The sequence below is a fragment of the Bufo bufo genome, chromosome 8 (assembly GCF_905171765.1).
Source record: "Bufo bufo chromosome 8, aBufBuf1.1, whole genome shotgun sequence".
NCBI classification, from domain to species: domain Eukaryota; kingdom Metazoa; phylum Chordata; class Amphibia; order Anura; family Bufonidae; genus Bufo; species Bufo bufo.
The window spans coordinates 194,815,982-194,827,473 of record NC_053396.1 but is presented as its reverse complement, the minus strand read 5'-3'; the positions used below and the strand labels follow the sequence as shown (position 1 = coordinate 194,827,473).

General features: G+C 44.9%; 1 protein-coding gene across 1 annotated transcript; it reads left to right on the top strand.

Moving 5' to 3' along the window:
* Window positions 1–9,539: 9,539 nt before the first annotated feature.
* On the top strand, window positions 9,540–10,487 carry LOC120978151 (3-galactosyl-N-acetylglucosaminide 4-alpha-L-fucosyltransferase FUT3-like). Its single transcript, XM_040406378.1, has one exon. The coding sequence runs from the start codon at window positions 9,540–9,542 to the stop codon at window positions 10,485–10,487; it is 948 nt and encodes a 315-aa protein (XP_040262312.1).
* The last annotated feature ends 1,005 nt before the right edge of the window (window positions 10,488–11,492 follow it).

Genomic DNA, 11,492 nt, shown 5'->3' with positions numbered 1-11,492 from the left:
ACGCAGCAGTTGGCACCTGTGTTTCGTCATCATCAGAGACGTAATGAGGTTGTATTCCCATGTCCTCATCATCAGGAAACATAAGTGGTTGTGCGTTAGTGCATTCTATCTCTTCTACCCCTGGGGAAGGGCTAGGTGGATGCCCTTGGGAAACCCTGCCAGCAGAGTCTTCAAACAGCATAAGAGACTGCTGCATAACTTGAGGCTCAGACAGTTTCCCTGATATGCATGGGGGTGATGTGACAGACTGATGGGCTTGGTTTTTATGCGCCATCTGTGCGCTTTCTGCAGAAGACTGGGTGGGAGATAATGTGAACGTGCTGGATCCACTGTCGGCCACCCAATTGACTAATGCCTGCACCTGCTCAGGCCTTACCATCCTTAGAACGGCATTGGGCCCCACCAAATATCGCTGTAAATTCTGCTGGCTACTGGCACCCGAGGTAGTTGGTTCACTAGGACGTGTGGCTGTGGCAGAACGTCCACGTCCTCTCCCAGCACCAGAGGGTCCACTAACACCACCACGACCATGTCCGCGTCCGCATCCCTTACTAGATGTTTTCCTCATTGTTACCGTTCACCACAATAAGAAAAATATTATTTGGCCCAATGTATTGAATTCAAATTCAGACTTTTTTTTACAGACACCTAACACTATCTGGCTATCTATTTAGGTACCGTATTACACTAATACAGGCACAGCAGTAATGACAGATTTAGCTGAATATAAATTTGAGGCCTATTATTTAGGTGCTGGGTGACAGGTATACGTTTACGGACAGAATTTGACTTGGATATGCACAGTAGCGTGTGTGTGTTAAGTTATTGAGAATGACCCTATCAGCACCTTGAATCTAATATACCCTTTTAGGGATAGATTTAAAGTAGGCCTGATACAGCAGAAACCACTAATTTAGGAAATTGCTAGGTTGGGAATTGTATTTCAAACCAGAACAAAAACTGTGCTTTGACGGACACAATATAACTACACCAGCTACAGCAATAGCCAGAGATTTAGCTGAATATAAATTTGAGGCTTATTATTTAGGCGCTGGGTGACAGGTATAGGTTTACGGACAGAATTAGACTTGGAGCTGCACAGTAGCGTGTGTGTGAAGTTATTGAGAATGACCCTATCAGCACCTTGAATCTAATATACCCTTTTAGGGATAGATTTAAATAACCACACTATTGATGGTTAAATGGACTTGGTGGCAGCTTGCCCCTGATGTAGGATACAGCCAAAAAATAACCACACTATTGATGGTTAAATGGACTTGGTGGCAGCTTGCCCCTGATGTAGGATATAGCAAAAAATAACCACACTATTGATGGTTAAATGGACTTGGTTTCAGCTTGTGCTGGCGCACCACAAGCCACAAAGTGGCCGCCGATCACCCCAGAAAAAAGTGACTGAAAAACGCTCTGGGCAGCCTAAAAACAGTGAGCAATTGAATAGCAGCAGTTCAATGATCCACAGCTGTAGATCGATCACTGTCTTAAGTGTTTTAGAGGAGTTAATCACTGCCTAATCTCGCCCTAACGTCGCAGCTGCAACCTCTCCCTACACTTGTAACAGTAGAGTGACGTGCAGCGCTACGTGACCCAAGCTTATATAGAGGCTGGGTCACATGCTGCACTGGCCAATCACAGCCATGCCAATAGTAGGCATGGCTGTGATGGCCTCTTGGGGCAAGTAGTATGACACTTGTTGATTGGCTGCTTTGCAGCCTTTCAAAAAGCGCCAAGAAAGCGCCGATCACCGAACCCGAACCCGGACTTTTACGAAAATGTTCGGGTCCGTGTCACGGACACCCCAAAATTCGGTATGAACCCGAACTATACAGTTCGGGTTCGCTCATCCCTAGTCAAAATGAATGACGCAAAAGACAGTTAGACCCAACACTTCCAAATTATGTATAAAGAGAGTTCAGGTGCACGCTACTATGACTTCAATGAAAAAGCAAACAAGGACTATAAGTAGCAGCAAGCTGTTTATGTACAAAAACACATACAAACATTGAAAACAAGAATAAATGTAAAATGTATTACTGGTATGTGGCGAAACCAACCTCGCCACTGGGTGCTGGAGAAGCCTGGTTGCCAGCCTCTTGCCCTAGGATTATGGGCCCTCTCATCAGCCCATGCTAAACTTAAACCCCATGGCGATTTGACTGTGTTTGTGGCATCTGAGCGCTGTTTGGATATATTGAGCGCTCAGATCCAAGCCATCTGGGGATATGTTAAATATCTATATTTACTGTAATGGTTGGGACATTGTATATTTGAATAGTGATGTCTGTCCTATTGTCCCCACGTGTGTATTGGCGATTTCCCTTTGTCCTGAGAGATAATTGAATTACTCCTCGGTTGTCTCCAGTACAGAAGACATTGTTTAAAACTATGTATTCTCCTGCCTGTGATAATTACATCAACCCATTGTGTAAGGTAATTGTATCACAGGCAGAGGGGAGGATTTTGTATGGGAGTGTTTAAACTGTAAAGCTGTAAAGGATTGGCTGCTAGGTCATGTCCTCAGTTCCCAACCAGGTCCACGGGGGTGGTAACCTTGTTGGAAAATGTGTATAAGTCAATGCTTGTGTGTTCAATAAAGAGTTCCTGTTTTACCCTTCATCATGTTGAGGCTGGTGTTTGGGTAACTGATCGACACTGGGGATTGCTATACGCTGAAGATTTGCTATACTCCCCTGGCTATAACTACTAGCTCTTGTAAGAGCTGTTCCTGCTCTCTGGATTTAGGAGAGGTTCACCCACTGGAGCCTGGAGCCTTGTCGTAGGTCCAGGGTGGGTAGGAAAAGGCGAGACCTCAACCAAGCTTCGGCGATTCGTGGGGTCTGTGGCGGTTATGGTGTCAAGTGGAGTGCTTGGAGTCCTCGGGAAGCGTTAGGAGCATCCATCGACGGAGGTACCCGGTCGGGGTGCCGGGAGATCCGTTACAGTATACTTAGTATATGAAAAGTAGAAGCTCTTTGCGCATATTTTTGATCAAGAATATGTCTGGCCCATCTACCAGTGACAAGATGGCTTCTAACAGACCGGACCTACACTAACAGTTTTGCCTCTCTTCAGCTTTTAGCCTACAAAATTAAGGGCAATGTAGAAGCCAGCTTAGTAATACTCTGATTAAAAGCACCAGGTAGATAGGCGGGAGTGCATGATCTAAATAGGGGAAGACTGAAATAGTGTCTGGAACTGGCCTAGTTTGCTGCACTGTCTTGTCCAACCTCCAGTGTCATCTCAGAGAAGGTTTTAGCCAGCAGGGGGCATTGTGACACCCAAACTGACAAATTTGGCCTGTGTACAAAATATAACGTTTGTGAAAATGAATGAGGCATGGATATGTGAGAATTTTCACACACACATCCAGCTGAGGCTGATAAATAGATCTGCCATTGCGGACGGTGGCAATTTATCACTGGCCCCATCATGCCACTGTCTGCCTGCCTACCATCAAGTTCTGTTTTGTATGGCTGATGTTGCTGCCACCTGCTGCCACTACTACTACTACTACTCCTAAACAGCTGCACACACATCTACTTAGTACTGCCTTGTCTATTCTATGCTGTGCTGCTACTGCATGCCACGACTATTGCTGCCACATGCCGCAATTACCCCTACACCCCTTAGACCAGGGTTTCTCAACTCCAGTCCTTGAGCCCCACCTACCAGTCAGGATATGAGAATATCCCACAGAATGAATACCTGTGGTAAATCCTGATGCATGGACACTAATTATATCACCTGCTCAATTCTCAGAAAATCCTGAAAACATGACTGGTAGGTGGGTCCCGAGGACAGGAGTTGAGAAACCCTGCCTTAGTGTCACGGATGGTGTACAGGAAACAAGATAATACAATACAAACAATGACTCACTGGACCCACAACTAAGGAACAAAAAGGAGACCCCTGCAATCGACCTGCCGCTCTCCCTTATTGCTCAGCCTATGCGACCACCCCAAAGGTGGATGGGCGCATATCCACGTACCTCGGCTATCTTAGACCTGAAGGCCCTACAATAGTGAGGGGACACGACCACCGGCTCCCTACACAGACACGGAGGGAGTCAGGGTCACCTGGATCCAGAAAACAGAAAATCATAAATACATAAACAGATCTTATCTTGCAGACGACTGTGGACAGGGAACTGGGAGCTGGGAGCTGGGACAGCATGCACACACACTCCAGGAAGTTGTATCAGCCGCACACTACTGCCTTATGGGTAGGAATTTAAAGGGAAGTAATCAGTCCGACTGCATGACAGCTGAGATAGACTAACGAGGTGAGGAACAGAAACCAAAACAAAGAAACTCAAGGAGGAGGATCTGGACGGCTCCTGTCAGAGCTTCTCAGCTGTCTGGTTGTGACAGTACCCCTCCCTCTAGGAGTGGACTCCGGACACTCAGGGCCCACCTTCTCAGGATGGGACCTATGGAAAGCCCTGATGAGACGAGAGGCCTTAATGTCCGTCACTGGGACCCACATCCTCTCCTCAGGACCATAACCCTCCCAATGAACGAGGTACTGGAGGGAACCGCGGACAAGACGAGAATCCACAATCCTAGAGACCTGAAATTCAAGATTTCCATCAACCATAATCGGAGGAGGAGGCAAAGGCGAGGGTACAATAGGTTGAACATAAGGTTTCAATAAGGACTTATGGAAAACATTATGGATCTTCCAAGTCTGAGGAAGATCAAGACGGTAGGCAACAGGATTGATGACAGACAGGATCTTGTAAGGCCCAATAAACCTAGGACCCAACTTCCAGGAGGGAACCTTCAATTTGATATTCTTGGTAGACAGCCACCCAAATCACCAACATTCAGGTCCGGACCAGGCACACGTCTCCTATCCGCCACACGCTTATATCTCTCACTCATGTTCTTTAGATTATCCTGAATCTTTTGCCAAATAGATGACAAAGACGAGGAGAATCTGTCCTCATCAGGCAAACCAGAAGAGCCCTCTCCAGAGAAAGTCCCAAACTGCGGATGAAACCCATATGCACCAAAAAATGGTGACTTATCAGAGGACTCTTGACGACGGTTATTTAAAGCAAACTCAGCAACGGACAAAAAAGAACACCAATCCTCCTGATTCTCCGCCACAAAACAGCGCAGATATGTCTCCAGATTCTGATTGACACGCTCTGTCTGGCCATTCGACTGCGGATGGAAAGCAGAAGAGAATGACAAGCGAACCCCCAAGCGAGAACAGAAGTCCTTCCAGAATCTGGAAACAAACTGCGTGCCCCTATCAGAAACTATGTCTGAAGGAATCCCGTGCAATTTGACAATGTGGTCAACAAATGCCTGCGCCAGCGTCTTAGCATTGGGCAAACCAGGAAAAGGGATAAAATGCACCATTTTGCTAAAACGGTCCACCACCACCAGAATCACAGACTTCCCCGAGGAACGAGGCAAGTCCGTTATGAAGTCCATGGACAGATGTGTCCAAGGACGGGAAGGAATGGGCAAAGGAAGGAGAGGACCTGATGGCCGTGAATGAGGGACCTTGGCACGAGCGCAAGTCTCGCAAGCTGCCACAAAACCCTCAACAGACTTACGAAGCGCAGGCCACCAGAATCTCCGGGCAATGAGATCCAGTGTGGCTCTTGTCCCCGGGTGCCCAGCAAGGACCTTATCGTGGTGTTCTTTAAAAATCTTGTGTCTCAAAGCGAGAGTCACAAACAACCTCCCAGGAGGACAAAGATCAGGAGCTTCTGACTGAGCTGCCTGCACCTCTGCCTCCAATTCAGGAAAAAGAGCAGAGACCACCACACCTTCAGCCAAAATGGGACCCGGGTCTTCAAAATTCCCACCTCCCGGGAAACAACGTGATAGGGCATCTGCCTTCACATTCTTAACCCCAGGGCGGAACGTAACAACAAAATTAAACCTTGAAAAGAACAAAGACCATCTGGCCTGTCTCGGGTTCAGACGCTTGGCTGACTCCAAGTAGGCCAGATTTTTATGGTCAGTAAACACGGTAATAGGGTGTCTGGCTCCCTCTAGCCAATGGCGCCATTCCTCAAAAGCCAACTTGATGGCCAACAATTCCCTATCTCCCACATCATAATTTCTCTCTGCGGAGGAGAGCTTCTTTGAGAAAAAGGCACACGGTTGCCATTTGGCAGGAGAGGAACCCTGAGACAAGACCGCACCCACCCCTACCTCAGAAGCATCAACCTCAACTATGAAGGGTAACGAAACATCAGGTTGTACTAGGATGGGAGCGGAAGCAAAACTCTCCTTGATATTAGAAAAGGCCTTACGCGCCTCTACCGACCAGGAAGAAAAATCTACCCCCTTTCTGGTCATATCAGTGAGTGGTTTAACAACAGAGGAATAATTCAAAATAAATTTCCTGTAATAATTAGCAAAGCCCAAAAAACGCATCAGCGCCTTCTGATTCTCAGGAAGCTCCCACTCAAGCACAGCGCGAACCTTCTCGGGGTCCATGCGAAAACCAGAAGCGGAAACAAGAAACCCCAGAAATTGGATCTCTGGAACCGCAAACACACATTTTTCCAGTTTCGCGTATAATTTATTCTCCCGCAGGATGAGTAAGACCTGACATAAGTGTTCCTTATGAGTCTTGAAATCAGGTCAAAAAATCAAAATGTCATCCAAATACACTAATACAGTTGACGAAATGCTGAAAAACGGCTGGGGCATTCATCAAACCAAAAGGCATAACTAAATTCTCAAAATGGCCCTCAGGGGTATTGAAAGCCGTCTTCCATTCGTCTCCTTCTCTGACCCTAACCAGGTTGTATGCCCCTCTTAGGTCTAATTTGGAAAAGACTTTCGCCCCAACAACCTGGTTAAACAAGTCCGGGATCAGAGGAAGCGGATAAGGATCACGAATAGTGATACTGTTCAGCTCCCTGAAATCCAGACAAGGTCTTAAAGAACCATCTTTTTTCTTAACAAAGAAAAAACCAGCGGCAACAGGTGACTTCGAGGGTCGTATGTGTCCTTTTCTCAGACTCTCAGAGATATAAGCACGCATAGCGACCCTCTCAGGTTGGGAAAGATTGTATAAACGAGATTTAGGCAGCTTGGCGCCTGGGATGAGATCAATAGGGCAATCATACTCCCTGTGCGGAGGTAAACCCTGAACTCCACTCTCCGAGAAGACATCTAAAAATTCAGAGAGGAAAGGTGGTACAGTTTTAGTAGAAACCTCAGAAATAGATGTTATGAGGCAATTCTCTCTGCAAAAGTTACTCCAACCATTTATTTGCCTCGCTTGCCAATCAATGGTGGGGTTATGTTTAGTGAGCCAGGGTAGCCCCAACACTAGAGGAGTAGGCAAACCGCTAAGGACGAAACATGACACATCCTCAACATGAGCATCATTCACAATTAAACGGATATTGTGAACTATGCCCTTTAATGATTTCTGAGAAAGTGGAGCTGAATCAATAGCAAAAACAGGAATATCTCTTCCCAAAGTGCATACCTGGAAACCATGAGTTATTGCAAATTGATTATCAATGAGGTTGACAGCTGCTCCACTATCCACAAAAATCTCACAAAAAATGCTCTTGCTCTCTAGCGCCACCCTAGCAGGCAGGACAAAACGGGAACTACAAGCAAAAGGAAAACCTTCAATTTCCGCCTCAACCCTGCCAATAGTAACAGACGGAACATTCTTAAAAGATTTCTTCCTTTTTGTCTCTTTATTACTCCCAGAAAACTGCCTGAATCTCCTAGAGGGACAAACATTTGCCAGATGATTTATACCTCCACAACAAAAGCAAACCCTCCCCTGCGGGCTGAATCTTCTATTGTCAGAGGCAATCAACCCCAGCTGCATGGGCTCCTGCTCAGAAGGGGCTGACAGCGACTGAGACCCCTGTGCACAGAATGAGACCGCTGCACTGTCCCGGGACTGAGTATGACAGGAAGGAGAGATCTCTCCTCTCTCTCTAAGACGCCTGTCAATACGAACAGCCTGAGACATAGCAGAATTCAAGGAGGTAGGTCTTTCATGAAAGGCAAATGCATCTCTCAATCCCTCTGAAAGACCATGACAAAATTGACTTCGGAGTGCAGCATCCTTCCAACCCGTATCTGCTGCCCATCTCCGAAATTCTGAGCAGTAAATCTCTGCGGATTGTTTACCCTGGCATAACAGACGTAGTTTAGACTCAGCCAGAGCAATACGATCCGGATCATCATATATCTGACCCAGGGCTAAAAAGAATTCATCCACTGAACGGAGGGGCCGTGCCCCCTCCGGCAGCGAAAAGGCCCAGGACTGAGCGTTACCCCTGAGCAGCGATATAATGATACCCACTCTTCGTTCTTCATCACCAGAAGAATGGGGAAGAAGGCGAAAATGGAGTTTGCAAGCCTCTCTAAAACGTACAAAATTCTCACTACCCCCGGAAAACGTATCCGGGAGCGAAATCTTAGGCTCAGCACAAACTCCATGAACGCAAGCTGAACCGGTCACTTGAAACTGAGAAAAAGTCTTATGGAGATCAGCTACCTCCAAAGCAAGACCCTGAAAGCGTTCAGCCAAAAGTGTAACCGGATCCATGCTTGAGACGGTTTTGGCGGCTGATAATGTCACGGATGGTGTACAGGAAACAAGATAATACAATACAAACAATGACTCACTGGACCCACAACTAAGGAACAAAAGGGAGACCCCTGCAATCGACCTGCCGCTCTCCCTTATTGCTCAGCCTATGCGACCACCCCAAAGGTGGATGGGCGCATATCCACGTACCTCGGCTATCTTAGACCTGAAGGCCCTACAATAGTGAGGGGACACGACCACCGGCTCCCTACACAGACACGGAGGGAGTCAGGGTCACCTGGATCCAGAAAACAGAAAATCATAAATACATAAACAGAACTTATCTTGCAGACGACTGTGGACAGGGAACTGGGAGCTGGGAGCTGGGAGCTGGGACAGCATGCACACACACTCCAGGAAGTTGTATCAGCCGCACACTACTGCCTTATGGGTAGGAATTTAAAGGGAAGTAATCAGTCCGACTGCATGACAGCTGAGATAGACTAACAAGGTGAGGAACAGAAACCAAAACAAAGAAACTCAAGGAGGAGGATCTGGACGGCTCCTGTCAGAGCTTCTCAGCTGTCTGGTTGTGACACTTAGACCTTACCCTTTCCACATCCACACTGTGCTGTTGCTGCTTCCAAAAAAGGGGGTATTTTTAAAATCTTGTTCAACAAGCCACTCTTTCTTCTTCTGACTAAACCATTTGTGTACATAAATATGGTCCTCCAGTACCAATGTCAACTTTAGTCTCTGTATACATCTCTTTATTTGCCTTTATATCTAGTTGTCTAATACTGAAATTCTTCATTTATTACAGGCTCAAGATGATTTTTTCTTCAATTAACCATAGACGTCTACAAATACTTGCCCTGTTACTTACTGTGTTCCTCCTATCCCTTACCTGGAGGCATGTAGAACTCACCTTAGGAAGATCCAACTGTTTTCAAGGGTTAAGTCAAAAACAAGAGATTAATAACATGACAACACTGAAAAATACTGTTCTCCCACTGAAAGAAGAAAGGGAAATCATCATCCTGATCTGGAAGTATCCTTGGATATATACATTTCCATTAGATAAGTGCCATGAATTCGGCATAATTGGCTGCAAGTTGTCAGCAGATACAAGTCTGTATAGTGTTGCTGATGTTGTTTTCATACGTCATGTAGATATTATGTATGACAAAAAGCAATTGCCCCAAGGGCCAAGACCTTATTTTCAGAGTTGGATATGGTATAATATGGAGCCACCATTAATTGCTAAAAACTTGCATTTTTTGGACAACCTCTTCAACATGACAATGACATTCCGTCTTGACTCACATATTTTCAATCCATATGGCAAAATCGAAGCAATAAAGGAACATCAAAACTTCACCATTCCGCCAAAATCCAAGCTGGTCTCTTGGGTTGTCAGTAAATGGTACACTGGTGCCCCCCGCATTGCTTATTATGAGGAGCTAAAGAAACACATCACAATTGATGTTTATGGAGCAAAACACAAAAAATTGGGAAGGAGCAAAGATGAATTACTTGCAATCATATCTCAGTACAAGTTCTACTTGGCCTTTGAAAATTCAATCCACAAGGATTATATCACCGAGAAGTTGTGGTCCAATGCTTTTGAATCATGGGCGGTTCCAGTTGTTTTGGGAACATCTCGGAAGAACTATGAACTTTTTGTTCCTGGAGATGCCTTCATTCATGTTGATGATTTCCCGAGTCCAAAGGAATTGGCCGCCTATCTTTTAGAGTTGGACAAGGATGATGAGAAATATGAAAAGTATTTCAACTGGAGATATAAATTTCGTGTACAGTTAAATCGAGGACATCAATATAGGTTCTGTCAAATGTGTACATTCATGAGAGACAATCAAGTCTACCAGTCCATTCCCAGTATAAAGAAATGGTTTCTCAATGATATGTAAAATTTCCTTCTAATTCTCTAATTAACCATCCGGGCAAAACTATTACATATGTGATGCCTAGTGCAGGACCAGCAGGGGTGGAGCATGACATAAAGTCTTTTAAAAAGGGGGTCTTGCCCTTACATAGTATGGTTGAAAAAATATGTAAGTCAATGAAATTCCATGAAAGGATGGGTGAGGATGTGAATTTAGGTAAGGGGTGAGAACCAGACTTCTACACATCTACATAAGCCCTGTTCATTCTCCATAGATTTAGTGAACCATATATTCCAGAATAATACCATCCAATAAAAAAAATAATTCAAGGTTTAGTTAAATCAAAAATCTGATTCCAATGTATATGTCTCCCACCCTCCATACACACACACATAATGGTCAGCATGAACATTTGGACATTTTTGTCCACAGCAAGCAATTTCAACCACATCTCAAACTCTGTCATGTTTTTTCATCAATCCCATTAGAAAATTGGTCCCATTTTGGATTTACAGGAGTGTCAACCTATGCGCTTCATATTTGAAAGCTTGGCAAATGCTGTATAATAATTATTATGCACTTTGTATAAAATTACATGTTCGATAATCTTAAAAAAAATTATTTGCCTTCACATGCTCATCGAATACTGAAACAATATTTTAAAATGTGTACACGACAAGGACTTTGCTGATATCCTAGTACTAAATATAAGTTCTTCTAGACTGTTGAAGGTCTCTCCATGTTGCCACCCATCATTGATCTGTCAAAATGGATTTACGTGTACAGATTTCCTTCATTTCCGTCAGTAAAGATCATAGCTACCAATAATATGGCATGCATTTTATTTAGCTAAAAACAGGAGTGGACTTTGGAGCAGAAGAAAAAATAAGTTAAGATCTCTTCTTGTTTCTGGCAAAATTCCTATGGGGAGGGGCACAGGACCGTGAGCATATACAAAAACATAAACACTCTACACAACTTTTGGAGATGGGAAAGACGATAACATCCCACCATAAAGCCAAAGTAAAG

What these genes read in the sequence shown, in the direction of transcription:
- LOC120978151 (XM_040406378.1), top strand. Translation starts at nt 9,540, where the DNA reads ATGACAACACTGAAAAATACTGTTCTCCCACTGAAAGAAGAAAGGGAA.